General features: G+C 53.8%; 1 protein-coding gene across 1 annotated transcript in view; it reads left to right on the top strand.

Moving 5' to 3' along the window:
* The window catches only part of SLC6A3 (solute carrier family 6 member 3), a 46,344-nt gene extending 38,782 nt beyond the window's left edge, over positions 1–7,562 (top strand). The window contains exons 13-14 of the mRNA XM_023195041.1: positions 290–361; positions 6,702–7,562. Of these exons, the coding sequence (XP_023050809.1) occupies positions 290–361; positions 6,702–6,725 (96 nt within the window). The 3' untranslated portion in view covers positions 6,726–7,562. The remainder of the gene's footprint in view (positions 1–289; positions 362–6,701) is intronic.
* The last annotated feature ends 14,388 nt before the right edge of the window (positions 7,563–21,950 follow it).

The raw sequence follows: 21,950 nt of genomic DNA, 5'->3' as shown, positions 1-21,950 counted from the left end.
TATTTCAAGCGAAGGCTCAAATGCTGATGTCCTGCTCTGCACTAGACTTTAAGGGGACCGTCAGGATGTCGGCTTCGGGCCTGACCGCTGTCTGGTCAGTGTGGGCACTGGCAGTGTTAAGTCAGTGGTGGGCGCTGGTGGTGTGGACGCCGGCGGGTGGGCGTTGGCAGGTGAGGAAGGCTGGTGGTGAGGGTGCTGGCAGGTGAGGGTCCTGGCAGTGTAAGTCAGTGGTGGGTGCTGGCAGTGGGTGCTGGTCTGCACTGGCCCCCGCACTCTCCTTCTCTTTCAGAAACTGGCCTACGCCATCGCGCCCGAGAAGGACCGCGAGCTGGTGGACAGAGGGGAGGTGCGCCAGTTCACGGTGAGGTCACGGTCCCCGCTGGGCCTCTCTCAGGGGAATTCAGAATGATCCCAAGCTCAGTGTTCTTAGCCCCCAGAGGGCTCCGAGGCTGGTGTAGACAAGGCTGGTGTAGATGGTATTCATTTACTCAGCCAGCATGCGCTCTATGAGGACAGGCCACCGGCGGTGGCAGGCGACAATGGAAACGTGCACCTGGGACGGGGGGCGCATGATGCGGAGGCCCCGGGAGGTGCGTCTGCATGCACACCTGAGGAAAGCACGGTTCTTACAAAGACCTGGGCATGTCCCAGACCATGGGAGCAGCCCCCAGTGGGGCCGGCTGAGCCAGCTTAAGGACCAGCAAGGGACCCGCCCGCCTCATGGGGGCACGAGGGACAGTGCCAGGAGGGGAGGCTTGGGCCTGGCCATAGGGAGCCACAGGGAGCCCTGGAGGGGCTGGGAGAGGCCTGGGAGCCTGGGGCGGGCTTCAAGTGAGAGGATGGTCATGCCAGGTGTTTCCTGCACCCTGGGAGCCCTCCACGTGTGTGCGCACATGTTCATGGCATGCCGTGGAGCAGGTGCATTCCCAGGGCACAGAGTAAACACTTGATGTGTTTTTACTCCCACAACCCTAAGAGGCAGCCCACCACTCTCTCTATACAAGGGTCCCTGAGACCCAGAGAGGCCCCGGAATGTGCCCAAGATCACAGAGCTGGCCAGCAGGAGAGGAGCCTGGGCCTGTGGCAGTGTCCTCCTCCACCCCAGAGCGGCCTCAGCTCCAACCTGATTCCAGACACTAAAGTCAGCCTAATGCCGACAGCAGAGTCCAATGCACAGCAAAGGGGAGAGAAGGTCATAGTGTGGAAGGCACCGTGGCCCCCACCTCGGACCTGCCTCTTCCCTCCGGCCACCTCTCTGCACCTCGTCCTCGTAAACAGTTCTCCCAGCAGGGGTCTCATGAGCTCACGCCTGAGGAGCTCAGCATGGACCTGCACATGGGGCAGGAGCAAGGATGCAGGCAGAGGAAGGGGGCACCATGTGCCTGGGAGGTGGGAGGTGATGTCAGGCAGAACAAGATGCTGAGCAGGGAACAGGCCAGGAGGCAGTGGGGAGAAGCCGCCTCTAGGCACACATCTGCCCAGCTTGTTCCTCCTCCCCGCAAGTCAGGTTCTGGTGTGGGCTCCGCCTCCCTCCCTTGGCACCTTTTCCTCTGTCCTCTCAGTGACTTGCCTGCTCCAAACACAGGAGGAGTGTCCAGGCATCCCACCCCATCCGTCCAGGGGCTGCCAGCCCCTCTCCACTGGCCTCCGGTCCAGCTCCACCAGAGCCTCTCTCCTCTGAGTGTCCTATACCTGGGGGTCTTACACTTTGTATAGGATCTTGCTAGTCTTCTCATATATCCAAATTTGACTTCATGTGGGATTCTTGCTGTGCGTCCTGTCGCATTAATCTCAGCTACTGTTTCTATCATTTCTTCCTCTGCTTTTCTTAGATCTACTCTGTTATAGTTTTGCTAACTTTTTAATTTGGACTTTAGATTATTAATTTTCATCCTTTGTTCTTTTCTAATGTAAGCACTCAAGGCTATGAATTTCACTCAAAATACTCCATGTGCTGCATTCCACATTTTTTTACATAGCATTTTTCTTTATATTTTAGTTCTAAGTATATTTTAATTTTCATCGTGACTTTGTCAACTTATAACGTGCTTAAAAGTCTGTTTTTAAATTGCCAAATATATGGGGATGTTTTACTCATCTTTTTGTTTTTAATTTCCAAATTAATTTCATTGTTCTCAAACACACATGATACCTATTATTTAAGATGTATTGGCCGGGCATGGTGGTTTACGCCTGTAATCCCAGCACTTTGGGAGGCCTAGGTGAGTGGATCACGAGGTCAGGAGATCGAGACCATCCTGGCTGACACCCTGAAACCCCATCTCTACTAAAAATACAAAAAAAGAAAAAAAAATTAGCCGGGTGCAGTGGTGGGCCCCTGTAGTCCCAGCTATTCAGGAGGCTGAGGCAGGAGAATGGCGAGAACCCAGGAGGTGGAGCTTGCAGTGAGCTGAGATCACGCCACTGCACTCCAGCCTGGGTGACAGAGCGAGACTCTATCTCAAAATAAATGAACAAACCAATAAATAAATAAATAAATAAATAAATAAATAAAATAAAATGTATTGAGACTTCTTTAGGGCCTTGCACCTGATCCACTTTGATAAACGTTGCACATCTTTTAGACGAATGTGCTATTCTCTAATTGTCAATACACAGTTCTGCTTCAGTCAATTTGAGTAGGCTTGTATATTGTGTTACCCACGTTGTCTACACTTTCTCAATTTTAGGGGTGCTTGACCGTGAGTAATTGAGAGATGCCTGTGGCATATTCTTCCTCGATAGTATATTTGTCTGCTGCTCCCCTCAGTTCTATTCAGTTTTGCTGTCTGTAGTCTGAGGCTGTTTTCTGAGGTTGATCCATGTCTGGAATGACCATCTCTTCCTGCTGACATGAACGCATCTTCACCCCCTAATGATGTTTTTGGTCTTAAAGTCTGACTTGTCTGGGATGAATACAGTTGCACCAGGTGTCTTTTGAGTTTGCCTGAAATATCTTTTGCAATCTGTTAACTTTCACCTTTGCAGTGATCTTAAGATTTAAGTGTCTTTTGCAAACCCAGAATATACCTAGAATCTTTCACTCTGACAATTGGGCAGGTTAATCCATTTACATTTGTTGTGATTATTGATATATTCGAACTTGATTCTACTATCTTTCTAGTCTATTTGTCCCATTTTTAGTGTTTATTTTTCTCCCTTATTGCCTTTTTATAGATTGAGTTTTCTTTCTTGGTTCACTCATTTTTATTTTTCTGTTTATTTCTCTCTACTTGCTTAGAACTTATATACTTTATTCCTTTTTTTTTTTTTTTTTTGAGATGGAGTCTTGTTCCGTCACCCAGGCTGGAGTGCAGTGGTGTGATCTCTGCTCACTGCAACCTCCACCTCCCAAGTTCAAGCGATTTTCCTGCCTTGGCCTCTCAATGGCTGGGATTACAGGTGCCCACCACCACACCTGGATAATTTTGTGTTTTTAGTAGAGACAGGGTTTGACCATGTTGGCCAGACTGGTCTTGAACTCCTGACTAGTGATCTGCCCACCTCTGCCTCCCAGCATGCTGGGTTTACAGCCGTGAGCCACTGTGCCTGGCCTTATTCTATTCTTTTAATAGCTACTCTTGAGGTTGTACCATACATATTTCACTTAAACTCTACAGTTAAACCGTATTTTAACCCCATCCCATTACGAGGACTTAAATCTTCCTCCTACTGATGAATATGCCATGATTGCTCAGAACTATTTCTGTCTTTTTAACCCACTGTTATTAGACACTGTTACTGTTCTCGTTGCTGTTACTATTTTGTATGGACTCATCCTGTTCCTTGGACTAATGTGCATGCTTGGTGTTTATTGGTTTCCATACTTTTGTTATCGACTTCTCTTCTTCTAGGACTATTTTCTTGCTTTTCAAAAAGCATCCTTCGGACATTCCTGTGAGGAGGTCTCTTGCTAACCTCCCTCACTATTGGTGTCTGGGAACGTCTTTATGCTGCTCTCATTCACGAAAGCACTGTCGTGGGCTCAGGGGTCCAGGCCGACCGTGACTATCTCTGCGTTTTGGAGGCAGCAGTGTTCCGTGGCTGTGCTGAGATGTGTGCACCTGTGAGCCTGCTCTGTGGTGAGCTCTGTCCTCACCCCTGCACATGGCCAAGTTTCCTGTAATTTCCGTGTTGTGGGTTTACTGTGGAGTGTCGGGACCTGAGTTTCTTTTTATTTATCCTATCTGGATATGTTGTGTAGCCAGATCTGCGGATTCACAAATCTTGTCATTCTGTGAATTTTGCAGCCACACGTTGAAAGATTGCCTTCTGCCTTTCTGTGTTTTCCATGATGAGGCTCTGGTGTATCCACTTTGCCCCGGGTCCTCCAGGTCTCTTACCTCACTTAGATTCTGTTTTCATTCGAATCTTAGGTGAACAGTTGAGTAGCACACTCTTATCATTAATCCACATGTGGCCATTTTTAAATTATTAATTTGTCCACATAACAAACAGACCCTTGTGAGCCCACAGCAGGAAAAGTAGACGCTGTGGAAACGGCCTGCCCTGCACCCATCAGTCTCTGAGTCTAGCTTGATCTTTCCCTTGCCATTCTTACAATTTCATTTGTTACATCTCTAGATATTCCTGGGTTCCTAAAAAGTGTATTATTTGGCTTCAGCATTTGGTGTAGCCCTAACCGACCCCTACTGAAGCAAGACCCTGTGCACACTCCACGCAAATTCCCGAGAATCGTGATTGTTCCTGGCTGGGGGAGCAGGCACTGTGCCCAGCCCTGTGTGGGCATCAGAGGTGGTTCCCTCTGGTCCTGTCCGCGGTTCTCTCTCCAGCCTCCTCATACACAGCGGGTGTGCTCGACTGAACCCTCAGCGGGGGTCCTGGGCCATTGTCCCAGGTCTTCTCTCTGTGTGGCCACCTCCTCTCTGGTGCTCTGGCCTGCAAACTGCAGCCACTTCCATTTCCCTCGTTCTCCTTTCCAGCCTCTCAACCCAGGGAGTGCACCATGCTGCACCCTCGCTGTGCTGCAATCTGGAAACTCCCTCAAGGCAGCTAGCAGGGTGGCAGCGGGGGGCTCCTTGTTGACTTCCCTCAGGGACCACTGACCCTTATGGTCTGGTGTCCACAGTCTGGAAGGCCATTGGTGCATGTGTTTTGTTTGATTGGGGGTTGTTTCGGACAGTAGAGTAAATTCGGTCCCTGTTATACTGTCTAGGTCAGAAATGTCTGTGTCCATAGCTATGCTTCGCCTGCTGTGACAGGTCCCTGACCGTCCGTCACGTAAACAAACCATAGCTCAGCTATGGACGCTCTGCTTCCCACTGCCCTGCCCCGGTTCAGCATCCCAGCCCTTCTCTTTTCTACTTCATCTCTGGAAGCTGCCTGTGCTCTGCTGTTTCTTGTGAAATTCTCATCACTGTGATGTGCGTGTGTCACTTTTTCAAGGGTCCCCTATGTGGCCGTCCTATAATCTGTTGCAACAGCTCCGGTCCTTTGGGATCAAACTGAGGTCTGGTTTCTGGGGACTCACTTAGAGTGGGCTGCTGTCTTCTGTTTCTAGTCTTCACTTTACATTTATGGCTTGATCTTAATCTGTGGGGATCTGGGAGCCCCCAAGCACACCTCCCTCCAGAGGGGAACCTTCTGCTTCTGTCAGAGAGCAGGGCAGAGAACTGCTTCACCCCGGGGGTACGGGGCTCACAGCTGGAGTCCCAAGCATGGCTCCTTCATCGCTGGCCTGAAGTGGGGCTGCCACCCAGAACCTCTGCTCTAGGGTTCTGGCCGCTGGGCCACCCCTGGCTGTGGGTCCCGGCTGGGCTCCCTGCCCCAGCTTCCTTCACTGAGCCCCGAGCTGCACCTGGATGCTGCCTGTGCTGGCGTCAACTGTGGCTGCTCCAGGCCCCCAGTAGACCCCTGGCCTGCAGTGTGATCCCACCCAGGCTGAGAAGGTCCCTGCAGGCTTTCGGTGGAGGGGCCGGAGGAACCTGTGATGTGGCCAGTGGTAGCTTCAGTGGCTTTCCATAGCTGGCACGGTTTTGTCAGAAGCAAGCCCTGCGTGCCCCTGTTTGGAAATGTTTATGAAGCACACTTCTTGCCATTGAGTGCTATCGAGGGGCTTGTGCTCACAAATAGGCTGAACTAACGGCTGCATAATAGCAGGCAATGACATTTGCTGGCGGTCTAAATAGCTGCTCTTGTCTATGTCATCAGTGCCTGAGCAGTCAGGACACCCGGCTCCTGCGCCCGCCCGGGTCGCAGAGGGCAAGACGGAGCTGCCGAGGTAGCCTGTCACTTGGATGGAGCATCTGAGGCCCCCAGGAAGGTGGCGCGACCTGGGGGAGAGGTGACATCACCACGTCACACCCGAGTCACTGGGGTTCAATCTGGAACCAGCCTCGGATTGAGGGTGCCCGGCATCTCTCAGACTCAGCAGCTGATCAATATGCCCCAGAGGCCACCACGGCCACCACGGCAACCACGGTCTCACGACTTTTTAAAAAATCAAGTAATCATTGATTTATAGAAGTTTGAGTGAGGCATCGGATCCCTGGCACCCGTCAGGGGCGTGTTGGTCCCGGCCCCCGACGAGCCTCCCCCTCTCCCAGGGCACGTGGCCGGGAGGCTGCAGGCTGCTCACTGCCTTCAGCTGCTCTTAGCCACAAGACGGGGCATCGCCCCAGGGCTGCCCTTCTCCCAGCAGCCACACTCTCCATTTCGGAATAAACCTGTTTTCTTTCCAGCTCCGCCACTGGCTCAAGGTGTAGAGGGAGCAGAGACGAAGACCCCGGGAAGTCATCCCGCAATGGGAGAGACACGAACAAACCAAGGAAATCTGAGTTTCGAGAGAAAGGAGGGCAACTTCTACTCTTCAACCTCTACTGAAAACACAAACAACCAAGCAGAAGACTCCTCTCTTCTGACTGTTTACACCTTTCCGTGCCGGGAGCGCACCTCGCCGTGTCTTGTGTTGCTGTAATAAAGACGTAGATCTGTGCAGTGAGGTCCACCCCATTCCCGTCCCTGCAGGGCAGAAAAATGTCTAACTTCATGCCGTCTGTGTGAGACTGGCTCCCTCCCTCCCTGCTCCCTGCTTCCGGCTCCGAGGCCGCCCCAGGGGCACTGTGTTCTCAGGCGGGGATCACGATCCTTGTAGACGCACCTGTGCTGAGAATCCGAGAATCCCTGTGCTCACAGTAGCTTCCTAGACCATTTACTTTGCCCATATTAAAAAGCCAAGTGTTCCGCTTGGTTTAGCTGTGCAGAAGGTGAAATGGAGGAAACCATGGATTCACGCCAAGTCCTTTCCTGACGCGTGGCTCCTAGCAGAGGCTGTAAACTGAGCGTTCAGTTGACACATCGCAGTCTGTTCAGAGGCATTGGAGGACAGGGGTCCTGGTACGTCTCACCAGGAAATTCTGTTTATGTTCTTGTAGCAGAGAGAAATAAAACTCCTTGAAACCAGCTCAGGCTACTGCCACTCGGGCAGCCTGTGGGTCCTCTCAGTGTAGGGAAAGCCCTGGCAGGAGCATGTCCTATTCCCGGACGCATGCAGGGCCCCCGCAGGAGCGTGTACTACCCCAGGACGCATGCAGAGCCCCCACGCAGGCAGCCTGCAGACCACACTCTGCCTGGCCTTGAGCCATGACCTCCAGGAAGGGACCCCACTGGAATTTTATTTCTCTCAGGTGCATGTCACATCAGTAACAACAGTTTTTATGTTTGGGAATGGCTTTTTAAAATCATATTTACCTGTGAATCAAAACAAATTCAAGAATGCAGTATCTGCAAACCTGTCTGCTGATACTGCAGTTTTTGTTTACAAGAATCATTAGCAATACTGAGTGAAGGATGTGGGCCAAAAGCTGCTCTCCACGGCGCGCTGCCCTCTGCCACTGACGGGAAGGTGGATGCCACGGTTTGAATTCGTGCCTCGAGTCGGTGGGCCTGCCTGCGTGTTGCCCAAGGGCAGGGTCCGTGCAGGGCCAGTCATGGCTGTTCTCTGCAAGTGGACGTGGGCTCCAGGGGCTGGAGTGTGATGCTCAGTGGGAGCCGTCAGCCTGTGAACTGCCAGGTGGCTGCATTTAGCCCAGAGGACGGCTTCCCCATCGCCTTCTGGCCGCTGCAGTCAGCACAGAGAGCGGCTTCCCCGTCGCCTCCTGGGGAGGGACAAGCAGGGCGGCTTCCCCATCGCCTCCTGGGGAGGGGCTCCGTGTAGCGACCCAGGTGTTGTCCGTGTCTGTCAACCTCTCTCTAGTCAGCATCGTGTGGGTCCCTAAGCACAATAAAAGACGTCCACAATGGAAAAACTGCCTCAGCCTCCTTGCCTTGTTTCCGCTGGGCGCCATCCATTTACACAGGCTGAGCTCACCTGCTCACACCCTGAGGTCAGCTTCCGCCCCACCCCAGCCCACCCAAGCAAACCTTCCTCACCTGATGCCTCTTGGCCCATCTCTCCTTCTGGCCTCCCCTAAAGCCTAGATGTTAGAGGTAACACATCCACTACGCTCCTACGCAGGTGTGCTGGGTGTGACTTGCCCCCGCTCCCCGGACTCCCACGCAGGTGTGCTGGGCATGACCTGCCCCCACCCCCAGGCTCCCACTCAGGTGTGCTGGGTGTGACTTGTCCCCGCTCCCCGGACTCCCACGCAGGTGTGCTGGGTGTGACCTGCCCCCACCGCCAGGCTCCCATGAAGGTGTGCTGGGTGTGACCCGTCTCCCTCCCCAGGCTCCCACGCAGGTGTGCTGGGTGTGACCTGCCCCCGCTCCCCAGGCTCCCACGCAGGTGTGCTGGCTGTGACCCATCCCCCCCCTCCCCCGGCTCCCATGAAGGTGTGCTGGGTGTGACCTGCCCCCCCTCCCCAGGCTCCCATGAAGGTGTGCTGGGTGTGACCTGTTTCCCCTTCCCTGGGCTCCCACACAGTGTTGGGTGCAGTGGTGACCCTCACCCAGGTCCACACTCCTGCAGGGTCCCCTGTGGCAGGTCATGGCACCTGCTTTATGTTGTGCCCACTTGCTCAGGCTGGACCTCCATGCCATCCTGCACCACTGTCCCCCAGCCCCTCACCTGCCTGTCAACATTCTTGTGGGCTCCCCACATGTCCAGACTCCAACCATACTGCCTGGCCACTGCCGCTGCCCAACCCAAGAGCCTCTTCCAAGCCCCATCCCAGATCTTAGTGGCTCCTGGCCCTCAGTCCAAGCGTCTTTCGTTGTTCTGTGGCCTAAAGGATTCTTCTAGATACCAACAGATCAGGCCACATCCCAAGGAAACCCCAGAGTTATCCTGGTGCTTGGAGTAAATGCCAATGCCCTCAGCATGACCTGTGATAGCATGGCAGCCACCCCTCCAGGCAGTGACCTGTGATAAGACAAGTGTCACTACTGCCAGCCCCACCTGCAGCCCTGCCCCGAACTGCCTGAGGGCACACCCCACACCGAGGGCTCTGTGCCCAGCAGCACGTGAGGCACTGCTACTGCTGCATCATAGCAGGTGCCACACGCACGTGGCTGCATGTGGACAGGAAGGACGCTCATGCCTTTCAGGTGGGTGTGTGAACTCTGTGGCAGGAAAAGTGCTGTGCTGCCTACAAGGGCTGAATCTGCCTGCAGCCTTACTGGTGCCCCCCACCCTCCCCGTTGTCACATAGGATGCCCCTTACCCTCAGGGGCGGCTACACCCCCCTGCTGCAGGTGCCGCCCTAACAGCTCACACCTGGAGCCCCCAGGTGTGATCTCTGCTGACCACTCAGGTCTGGGGTCCAGGTAGATACTATGTGGGTGACCATAAGTCACTATGTGGGCTGAGACTTGAAGGACTCTGACAGCATCATGGGTGACCGTATTAAGCCCCGGCAATTGGAGAGGTGGGCTCTGGGGCTGGGTGGATCTCCTCTGCCTGTGGTCCCAGCAGCTCAGCAGCAGGGGCCGGCCCAGATGGCCATTCGTCACAGAGACAGCTGGGCTTTGCTGAGTGGGTCATGGTCCAGCCTAGGCCCATGCCACTGAAGCCTTTCTCAGAGGTATGGAGTCTGCAGGGACCGGTCACAGGTGGACCCAGGATCAGGGCACTGGGGGTAGAACCAGCTGAGGACCTCCCCCAGTCCCAAAACAAAGGCACAGCAGTTCCCGAGCAGGGAGGAGTGAGGACCCCCATGTGGGATCCCGCCTCTCTGGCATGTGAACTATAGATGGCATCCGGTGCCAGCCCCATGCCTGCTGGCTGCTGGCGAGCTTGCAGGCTCTGCAGGCAACCAGAATAGCATACTGCAGGTGCACACGGGGTCCTCGCACTGAGTGATTTACTCAGGGAGTGACTGAGGGAGCGGGTGAGGGAGGGGCACTTACACCCTGAATGTAGAAAGAACTCCACAAGTCCATAAGGAAGAGGCAGACACCCCATCAGAAAAGTGGACAGAAACCTTGAATGACTGCCAGCAAGGGAAAATGCCCACGTGGCCAACAAAGCTATGAAAAGAGGCCCAACCTCACCGGTTGTCCTGGAAGTGCAGTCAGCCGCCACATGACGCAGCAGCACACCCATCACAGCAGCCAGGCTTTGGAAAGTCTGAGCCCCTGTGTGGCTGCGTATGGACAGGAAGCACACTCACACCTTTCAGACGGGTGAGTGAACTCCGTGGCAAGAGAACCACGAACCTGCCTGCAGCCTTACTGCTGCTTCCCACCCTCCCTGTTGTCACATAGGGTGCCCCTTACCCTCGGGGGTGGCCATACCCCCCTGCTGCAGGTGCCGTGCCAACAGCTCACACCTGGAACCCCCAGGGCCTGCCTTGGGCAGCTGGGCCCTTGTTCAGGGGCTCCTGGAATTGAAGCCTGTGCCAGGGTGGCCCAGGGCCAGACCCCGACCACCTTGAGGTCAAAGCCCCCATCCCGACCTGCAGTCTGATGTATGTCCAGAGTCCCCGTCAGGACCACTGGACCCCACCTGAAACCACGTCTGCTCCGGCCTCTCCCTTCCCTTGGCCTGTTTCCCACTCTCTCCTTCTGGTTTTCTCCTGTGAATCCCAGCAAGTCAGGAGTACAACAATCTCCCCTCAAGAGTCTGCAGGATTCCAACTGAAGGGAGACAATCACAAGCCCCACAGTTCTCTCTGCATGCCTGACAGAGACACATGGAGAGGCATGTGCAGTGGCCATAAAAGCCGAGACTAGGAGCAGCAGGAAGGGCCAGCACTGAGTGGGCGCTCATGGCAGGAAGGGTCTGTGAGCCGCAGCACCGGCTGGTGGGGTGGTGGGAAAAGCTGAATTGTATCCCCTGAGAAGGCTGAAGTCCTGACTCCTTATGTGAAAATAAGGTCGTTGCAGATGCAATTAGACAAGACGAGGTCATACCTGAGTAGGGTGGGCCCTAAATCCAATATGACAGGGACCCTATAAGAGGAGAGGAGAGACACTGAGACCCTAAATCCAACACAACTGGTGTCCTTGGAAGGGGAGGACAGACAGTGAAACAGAGTCCAGGACAGGACCGCCGTGTGACAACGGAGGCAGACATCAGGAGATGCGCCTGCAAACCAAGGCTCACTGAGGGCTGCCAGCCGTCACCAGGGGCTAGAGACACACACGGAACAGACGCTGCCCCAGAGCCTCAACAGGAACCAACATTGCCAACACCATGATTTCAAACTTCCGGCCTCCAGAGCTGTGAGATGACAAACTTCTGCTGTTTCAAGCACCCAGTTTGTGGTGGATGTTCCCAGGGCGCCAGAGAAAGCACATCTGTCCTGCCTGGGCATTTGGGTACCTGAGACACTACCAGCCCTTAGGATGCCTTCCCAGGCTTCACTCTCCTTCCTATCCTGTACTTCCTCCTGTTCCCTCATCTGGAACTACCTTCTTTTTGTTCTCACCATGAACTTTCCAACCTTAACCCACTAGCTTCTATGCCATGTCAGCTTCCCCTAGACATCACCACTGGAAGTCTGCTCCCACTCCAGCTTCTGGGTTCTGGCCCTTGGCCAGTGTTCCTTGAAACCTCCATTCTCCCCAGGTCTTCCCCAGCAGGTGTCATATTGAAGGCAGACGACTCATTGTCTCTTTTCCCAGCAGGAACTGAGTTAGTCTCACTCACTTCAGCCAGTGTTTTGAACAGGCCTGGTACATGGAAGACAGTGGCATTTAATATATGTTTACAGATGGATGAATGAATGGGTGGGTGAAGGGGCTGGTGGATGGATAGACGGGTGGATAGATAAGGGATGAATGGATAGATGGAAGGCTGGATGGATGAAAGGAGAGAGAGAAAAGGGTGGGAGAGAGAGAAAGGGATAAGTAGATTGATGAATGCACGGGTGGGTTAATGGATGAGTGGTGGATGGTTGGATGAATAAATGGATGAGTGGATAGTTGGATGGTTGGACGGGTAAATGAATGGATGTATGAATGGACCAAAGAAAGAGGAAAGGGAGAAAAGGAGGGAGGGTGAGAGGGAAAGGGGGTGAGTAGATGGCTGGGTGGATGGATGGTTGATTACAGTTGGGTGGATGGATAAATGGATAGTTGGATGGATGGGTAGGCAGATGATGGCTGGATGAATAGATGGATGGATGGGTGGACAGATTAATGGGTAGGTGAATGGATGGATGAGTGGATGGGTTGATGATGGATGGATGGATAGACAGATGGGTGGGTGGGTATGTGATGGATGGATGAATGAATAGGGGGTGTGTGGGTGGATGGGTTGATGCAGGGGGTGAGTAGGTTATGGATGGATAGATAGATGAATGGATGGATGGACCAGTGGATTTGTGGATGGATGGATGGATGGATGGGTAGATGGGTGAATGGATGTGTGGGCAGGTTATGGATGGATGGAGGGATGGATGGATAGATGGAGGTGTGGATGGTTGGATGTATGGATGCATGGGTGGATGGACAGATGGATGCATGGATAGATGGATGGATGGGCCAGTGGATTTGTGGGTGGGTGGATGGATGGATGGATGGATGGATGGATGGATGTGTAGATGGGTGAACGGATGTGTGGGTAGGTTATGGATGGATGGAGGGATGGATGGATAGATGGATGAATGGATGAATGGATGGATAAATGGATGCTTGCGTGGATGGATAGATGGAGGTGTGGATGGATGGATGGATGGATGGATGGATGGATGAACAGATAAGTGGATGGATAGATGGATGCTTGGGTGGATGGATAGATGGAGGTGTGGATTGATGGATGGATGGATGCATGGGTGGATGGATAGATGGATGCATGGATGGACGGATGGATGGATGATGGATGGAGGAATGGATGAGTGGATGGGTGGGTGGAGGGATAGATAGATTTGCAGATGGATGGGTGGAAGGTCCTGGATGACATGAACAAGTCTACCATTATGGTCCAATCTCAAATTCCCCTACAGGGCTGGCTGTGTGGATGCTGTATTTAGCACTTGTTCTCCAAGGAGGGTTGAGCTCTTGAATACAAATGAAATATGTTAACTTCAAAATGTCTGAAGAAGTCTTTCCTTCTCACACTAAGTCCGTACAGCACCCAAGTTCCCTGGGAGGGATGAGCCCGCCAGAGCCCGCTTTGGTGCTGGACGGGAGGCCCACCCCTCCACACCCTGCACTTTACCATCGGATTTGTGCTCTTCGTCAAGTGACCTTTAGACACACGGCCTGGGTTTTTAAAGCCGGAAAAAACTATACAATTTTTCCTTTGAGAGAAGCATTTTAATAAAGGTTCGGCAACAGTGAAACACGCAGCTGAAAGGGTAAACGGATTCTTCTACGTTTGGCTTGTTTTGGTTTTCACTCCACAATCCTCCTTTAATCTCTGTAGATTCGGCTGGCCAAAGGTCACAGCCTCTACCTGTTTCCTGATGTCTGACAACAGAAAAAAACCCACCTTTTTTGAAACACAATTCATTAGCAAATCCTACGTTCCCTGGCACCTCGCCTGCTCTCCTTCTCCTGAGGATGCACCAGGTCACAAACACAGCCGGCCCTGGCGCCATGGCCAGGACCCATGATTCCCAGCAGGACAGAGCCGAGGATACTCATGTCTTATCGACAGATGGGTGTCCCACAAACCAGCTGCCACTCTGCCAGTGCCTGACTCAGGAAGCTGGGTGAAAGCAGAAATGAAACCGATGGTCACACCCTGGCCTCCTCCTCCCCTCACCCCAGCCTGTCACTTTAGTGAACCAGGGCCATGCGGAGCTAGGCAGGGCCTGACCTGCAGCCCCCAGCTGCTCTGTGCAGCCAAGAGTGAGAACCGTGGCACCAGCCGTGACCCGCAGCTGTCAGCATCCCCACAGAGGACAGGAACCTCCGAGAACCACCCTCCTGGCAGAGAGGGCCAAGGGCTGTTCTGTGAGACCTGTGTCTCAGGTGTGTGTGGGAGAGGCAGGCAGACATTCAGACAGAGAGTGGGGGAGAGAGACAGACAGAGACTCAGAGAAGCAGAGAGAACTTAGCTCAGGGTCAAAGACTTTGGAGGGCCCTCCCCTAGGCAGGGTGGTCGTCCATTCCAGTCTCCCCTGGACTGAGGGGTTTCCTGGATTTAGGATTTCTGGGACCAGTGGTCGCTCCTGTCCTTACTCCTGGCCAGCCCTGCTCTGCTGAGTTCAGGAGAGCAGCCCCGGGCAGGGAGGACTGAGGAAGGGGCATGGAGCCCGAGATGGGGGTGGTAGAGGGGAGATCACAGGGGAGCAGGTGCGGCAGGCTCAGACCAGCTCCCCACGTGTCAGGGTGCAGCAGGGGCAGCAGTGGCTGTGCACAGCAGGAGGGCAGTGTTTGGGGTGAACCGAAGGTGCTGAGCTCCAGCCCCACTGTGTGGGACGCACTCAGCCTTTAAGGTGCTGCCCTGCACTTCTGCAGAGAGGACCGAGCGTCACAGACGCCAGCACAGCCGGCCAGGGAGGACAGGGCAAGCCAGAGGACAGGACCTGTGGGCAGGGGGCGGAGCGCAGGTCAGACAGACGCTGCCGGCTTTGAAGAGCAGCTCAGCGCGGCCACGCACGCCCATCGACAGGGCATCTGAAGTTTTCCTTTGTTTTCTTTTGTTTGAGAAGCCTGGAAGTGTAGACTTTTACACTTGGGTGAAACACCCCGGTGTTTGGGTGTCGGTGGCTGCGTCCCCGCATCTGTCAGGATTCCCGGTGGCCCAGGTTGCAGCAGGGCAGGGGGAGAGCGCTCCCTGGCTGAGCAGAGACTTAGTCCTCACATCCACGGCGCTCACAGAGGCCCCAGAGAACTGGCTCAGAGGCCAGCAGGGCACAAGGGGGAGTCAGCCGGGTGAGCAGCTCTGCGCCCCACCGGCCCTCACACCAACCACAGCAGAGGAGACTGGCGGCCTCACTCCCCCGCCAGCCCCAGACCCCCACCCATCCAGGTGCAGCAGGGCCCAGGGCGCAGGCCAGGGGAACCGGCAGGGATGGCTGCGCCCAGCCAATGGCAGCAGGACCACAAACACCCCACTGCACCCCGTTCCATGAGGGCAGCTTCATGTGAGCCAGACACAGCCCTGTCCAAGGGAGCCTACTGCCCCGGTCCGGGCTACACCCCAAGGAACGCCCTGTGGACAGTGCTGAGCAGTCCAGTTGCCGGGCCCAGCGGCCGGCCCTGCATTCACTCTCTTGTGCCTTCCCTGGGCAAAGGCCCAGCCTGGCAGCACAGAACCTTTGGTTACACAGGTTTGAATTTGAGGTCCGGGGAATGGGAGAGTGGAACGTGATAGCTGAACGTGCCTCTCCGATGTTCACACTATGTCCAGTGGTGAAAGTTCATCGAGCGTCCAACCCAAGCAACAGGCATTCTTCTACTTTTCCCCTGCCTGGCCTCCCTTCCCACCTCACAACGCTTACACGAATAAAGGGTGGCCGTCATGCCACTAGAAGAGACCACCCTAGGCCACAGCCCCCTCTTGGTGGTCCTGGAGAGGCCTCCTCTCCAAGCACACCAGCCCACCACAGTCCTCTGAGGATGCAGGGCCAGATACCAAGAAGGCAGGTGGCATGGAAAGAAAATATCGCAAGCTCTATTTGCCTAAAAATATCGCTCTCCTAAGGTGAATGCAGAAGAATTTCCATGTATATGACTGACCTTCACAAATCCAGCCAGCATTAGCCCATCAAGCACTGAACACATTCATCTAGAATTTAAACAATTTTACTTATTCTCAAGCTGAGATCCTCTTTACTTAAAACTGTTTGTCATACAGATGAAGGGATCCATCAGACAGAACATTTTATTTGATTAAAAATTGGATGGCGTACATATTTACACAGTATTAGTGGGACAGAAACACCCCTTTTGAAGTACATGCCCTCAGCCATGGCTGCCGGCCCCGGCTCCAGCCAGCCACACCCTGCAGATCCTCACCGTTAAGCTCATCCTGTTCAGAATCAAAGGTTAATATTTAAGTGGCTTTTCAATATGTGTATTCAAAGATAGTATTATGACCTGTAAGCTACAGAAACATTCTCATATCCTCTAAGCCTTGTTCACACAGAGAAACTGTATCTAAAATTCTGAAAAGTTCTATTATATCACAATGGTAATTTTTAAAGCTTAGAAAGAAGAGGAAAAAGAAATCACCTGTAGGTCAGTTACCCAGAAACAGCCAACGGCCCGCCGGTGCCCTGAGTTCATCCTGTGCCCATGCCGAGGCCTGGTTCAGGTGGGTGTGCCCTCCCGGGGTGCCAGCTGGCAACCACCATATTGTCCCCCAGGTTCTCAGCTGGGGGAGCCCCTGCCCCACTGGAGACGTGTAGCAATACCTGGAGGAACTTCTGATTGTCACTATGGGAGGGAGAGGTGATCTATCCGATGGGCAGAGGCCAGGGTGGCTACATGATGTCCTATGCATCCCCAGTCTCTGTGCTGTGGTTGAAAAACACTGCTATCTGGTCAAGTGAGTGGTTTAGGTGGGCATGCGTGTATATGTGGGAGTGTGTGGGTGTGTGCCCATGAAAGTGGCCATGTCTGTGTGCACGTACGCGTGTGTGCATGTAGGAGTGCCTGAGTGGGTGGGTGTTGACCATGTGCACATGTGGTGTGTGCAGGTATGTACAGTGTGTGCACATGTGGGTGTGGGAATGATGCACATGGGCGTGTGCACAGGTGTGTGGGTGTGTGTGTGGGGTGTGCATGCATGTATGATTGTGTGCACAGGTGAGTGTGCAAGCATGTGCAGGTATGCATGGGTGTGAGGTTTGCATGGCACGTATGTGGAGAAGTTGCATGTGTGTGGATGTATATGGGTGTGTGCAGGCATACATGGGTGTGGGGTGTGCACAGGTGGGTGTGTGCATGGCTGTGTGTGGGTGTGTGCACCTGTGTATGGGTGTGCATGCAGGGGTGCGTGTATGGATGTGTGTACACGTATGCACAGGTGAGTGTGCGACTGTGTGCAGGTGTGTATGGGTGTGAGGTATACACAGGTGGGTGTAGGTGTGCACATGCCTGATGGGGAACAGGAGCCTCGGGTTCCTTCCTACAGTTCTTTCTGGCCCCGCCAGTGGACCCGGAGTAGAAACCAGCCAGAGAGAAGCGCAGGGGGAAGCACAGCCATCATTTTGCAAAATCACTTAGTGAAATTTGGGGGAAAATGAGAGTGGGCTGAAGGCAAAAATCAGTGTGACCTTTGAGCCGGAGAACACAGCACTTGGGGGACAGGCGCATGGAACAGCCCGGAAGCTGTATGCAGAGAGCTGTGCAGCCCTCATGTGCCCCAGGAGTAGGAGGGTGGCGGGCATGTTCACGCACCACATGCAGCCCTGGCTGCTCTGCTGCTAGAGTCCGTTCTGGCTGCTGTGGCAACATGCCTGAGCCTGGGCCACTTGTCAACAACAGACATTTACTGCTCACAGTTCTGGAGGCTGCAAATCCAAGACCAGGGTGCTGGCGGATGTGGCATCTCACGAGGCCGCCCTCTGCTTCCAAGATGGCGCCTCTTGACAAGGCTCATGGTGGACAGAGTGAGGGAGCTCCCCGGAGCCTCTTCTACCCGGGCACTCATGCCATGCCATTCGTGAGAGCACAGCCCTCATGATCTACTCACCTCCCAAAGGTCCTACCTGTTAACACTATCACATTGGGTATTAGGTTCCAACCTATGAACTCTGGGGGTCGCCAACACTTAGGCCACAGAAACTACTAATGCATCCTGGGATATTGTGAAACTACCCCAAAATGTGAGTTTCTAAAGGATGAGCTAAAAATGAAATAAGGACCATGAAAATGTGCTGATGTTGCCAATGGCGATGACTCCACATCAGGAGCTGATGTTTCACAGCCGCTCCAGGAGAGGTGTGCAGGCAGAGCGGGGAGTGGCGTCCCTCCGTGGGCCTGTCCTCGAGGGCTGGTGCGTGCATCGCGGTTGCATTCAGCCCCTAAGAGGCTGCAGGCAGCCGCCCTGTGTGGTGCTGGGGAATCCGGTAAGGGCATTACTCCCCCAGCTTTCTGTGCGGTTTCCTCTCGGGAGCGATGTGAAGCCACTGCCTCCACTGTGAGGTTTAGCTAATGCCAGATGACAGTCTGATCTCGCTTAGCCAGGTACAGATAAAGTACAACACACTCCTTAGTCCCCTCCCGTTGCTGTCCACAGGTGACCACAGGGAGCCTGCACTCCATCTCCTGAGCACCTGGGCTCCCGCCCCCAGCCTGAGCCCCGCTGTTTCCCACTCTCTCTGCCCTGTACCCTTCTCAGAGTCTCAGCCCTCTTCCTGTGCTGTGCTGGCCCAGGTGAGATGGAGGGATGCCTGGTCCCCATGCCAGCGCCCAAGGCATGCTCACCCAGTGTGTGCATGGCCAGCCAGCGGCACCCAGCCATGGGGTGGCAGGAGCCCCTCACCCCCTGCAGTCCTGCCACCCTGCTCCTCTGCCTCCCCAGGGAGTCTCCACTTTGCAGGAGAAGTAGGGGCTCAGATAGGTGGGGGAGTCAGTGGAGGGAACAGGGAGACAGGACCCTCCCTCCTGGTCCTTAAAGGTGCAGGGGCTGGTGGGCTTGGCTCTTGTGGAGGCTGCAGCTTTTGTGCTCCTTCCAGGACCACAGAAATACACCACACACCCTCCAAAGTAAATAAGTGATTAACATCAACCAGGATGGGGGCATGTCACCAAAATGGAATACAAGCAGTAACAAATGAACATCGAAGGAAGTGGGGAAAAGAAAACCTACCACATGCTTTGGAAGACAGTATTTTGATCGTGGGCTGTAAGACAAAAAGAACGGTGTGCAGACACCGTGCCCTAGTTCGTGAAGCTGTCTTGCACAGCAACCTGAGTTACCAATTATGAATTTACTGTGTGTGCTCCAGAACTGAGTGAGCAAGCACATTGTGGGTAATTAGAGCCAGATATATAATTTACGGGACCCGGCACAAAACGAGATTGTGGGGCCCTTGCTCAAAGCTCATTAAGAACTTCAGGGTGGTGACAGCAGAGTCTTAAACCCTCTGAGCAGGAAGCCCCGTGTGGCCACTCAGGTCACCTCCCCGTGGCCATGCTGTGGGTGGCAAGTCTCGCTGCTGGAGAAGGGAGCCACAAGTAAGGAGCGTGAGAAGCTGGGAGGAGAGGCAGCAGTTGGAGCTTGTAGTTTCAGCACAGAAATATCAGTAGACAGCTGGGTAGACAGGTGTGAGCCTGACATGGGCCCGTGTGTTCTCAGCAAGGTTTTAGCTGTGTCCACAGGGGGACCTCAGAGCAGGGACACCCCACAGCCACAGGCACCCCCAGAGCTGGATCTCGGGCACTAACATCCTTCTCCAGGGCCAGGCACTGGGGCCCCCAGCACCGAGGCAGGGAGGGTCCCCGGTGAACCTGGAGCACCTGTGGTCCCACAAAGTAAGGCAGAGCGCCCAAAGGGCTGCAGGGTGTCAAAAGGACACAGGACCAATCTAAATGGCTCCAGAGCCAAACCTGGGACAATCAGAGCAAAACAATACATAAGTATAGCAATGGGCCAGGTGCAGTGGCACACGCCTGTGATCCAAGCACTTTGGGAGGCTGAGGCGGGCAGATTGCTTGAGTCCCGGAGTTGTAGATCAGCCTGGACAACATGGTGAAACCCTGCCTCTACAGAAAATAAAAAATTAGCTGAGCATGGTGGTGTGTGCCTGTGGTCCCAGCCACTCAGCAGGCTGAGGTGGAAGGATCATTTGAACCCGGGAGACAGAAGTTGCAGTGAGCTGAGATCATGCCACTGCACTCCAGTCTGGGTGACAGAGCGAGACCCTGTCTCAAAAAAGAAAACTCATAACCCATCTTATAAGGCTAAATGCCCACAAGTCCATACACGATTGCATAGATAAATAATAGCTAAATAAGCGGAAAGAAGGGTGAAATGCTTGTCCCCTCCGAATTGCAGTTAATAAATGCAGAAGCGATGATAGCAACAGAGAATTGCCATTTTGCGAACAACACAGGAACCATCGAGAGATGTTAGGATTAGTAGGCAAAATTAGGATGAGAAATGGGATATTTCTTGGCCTCAAACTATCTCCCCATGAGATAATTAAAGGGAAAACGCGACTTCGTGGCAGAGAGGCCTGGCAGACGCCCCTGATCCCAGCAACCAAGCTTAACACACCAGTAAAAGACAGGCCCGCATCACAGGTCTCCTGATGAGACGCCCTGAGGTCAGCCTGGCATAGCTTCTGTGGGTCCTGCCCAGAGGATGTGCCCTCAACGCAGCCGTGAGAAGCAGCTGCGTGCTGGACAATGAGCACACTCCCCAAGCTGTCCCCACGGGGAGGCAGCCAGGGAGAATGACAAGCAAATGCAATGTGTGGTCCTGGACTGGGCCGTGGGCCAGAAAGACACTGGGATGGGGCCTGTACATTAGTTAATAGTATTGCATTTAAAAGAATTTTTTAAAAATAGTATTGCATTGGTGCTAATTTCCTGATTTTGAACCTCACACCATGGTTCTATATGAGATAACCTCTAGGGAAACTGCTTACAGGATATGCTGGAATTCTTTGCACTGTTTTTGTTTTTTGTAACGTTTTTCATAACTCTGAAATCATTTCAAAACGACTATTTAGAAATTAAAAATGAAAACAAAAGATGATCTTTTGTCCTCAGAGAATATCCTTCTAAGTATAAATAGTGTGAATGCTATGCTTACAAGTCACCTGAAGGCCGGGTGTGGTGGCTCACGCCTGTAATCCCAGCACTCTGGGAGGCCGAGGCAGGCAGATCACCTGAGGTCAGGAGTTCAAGACCAGCCTGATCAACATGGTGAAACTCCGTCTCTACTAAAAATGCAGAAATTATCCAGGCGTGGTGGCTCACATCTGTATCCCAGCTACTTGGGAAGTTGAAACAGGAGAATTGCTGGAACCCAGGAGGTGGAGGTTGCAGTGAGCCAAGACCACGTCACTGTACTCCAGCCTGGGCAACAGAGCGAGACTCTGACTCAAAAAAAAAAAAAAAAAAAAAAGTCACGGCTTTTGGCAACCGTATTTCATTTGTGTGGTCACATCACCAGCACTGTGATACGTAGTTGTCCCGTGGCAAACAGTGCCCTCCAAACACCTGTTCACTGAGAACCCCAGAACGTGAACTTGTTTGGAAACAGGTTCTTTGCAGGCGCAGTGAGCTAAAGTGAAGTCATTCTGGATTAGGGCCAGCCCTAAATCCTATGGCTGATGTCATAGGATTATGACATCACACACTGTGCCCATACGCTGTGGACTCAGGGCGCACTGCCTGTGAGTAGAGACAGACCAGCACAGAGCAAGAGCCCCATGCTGAGAGGCAGCAGACTGGAGGGATGCAGCCACCAGCCAGGGTGCACCCAGGGCCGCCAGCAGCCACTGTGTGGGAGTAGGGCGTGGGAGGAGCCCACTCTGCCCACACCTCACTGTCAGACCCTGGCCTCGGAGACAGAGAGAGAGCAGGTGCCTGTTGTCCCAAGGCATGCAGTGTGCAGCACCCTGTTACGGCAGCCACGGGAGACCAACGTTACCATCCAGCTCACGTCTCCACCTCAGAGTTCACCTTCTTCCTTCCGA

The sequence above is a fragment of the Piliocolobus tephrosceles genome, chromosome 4 (genome assembly GCF_002776525.5).
Source record: "Piliocolobus tephrosceles isolate RC106 chromosome 4, ASM277652v3, whole genome shotgun sequence".
NCBI lineage: Eukaryota > Metazoa > Chordata > Mammalia > Primates > Cercopithecidae > Piliocolobus > Piliocolobus tephrosceles.
This window is presented reverse-complemented; position numbering and strand designations above follow the sequence as displayed.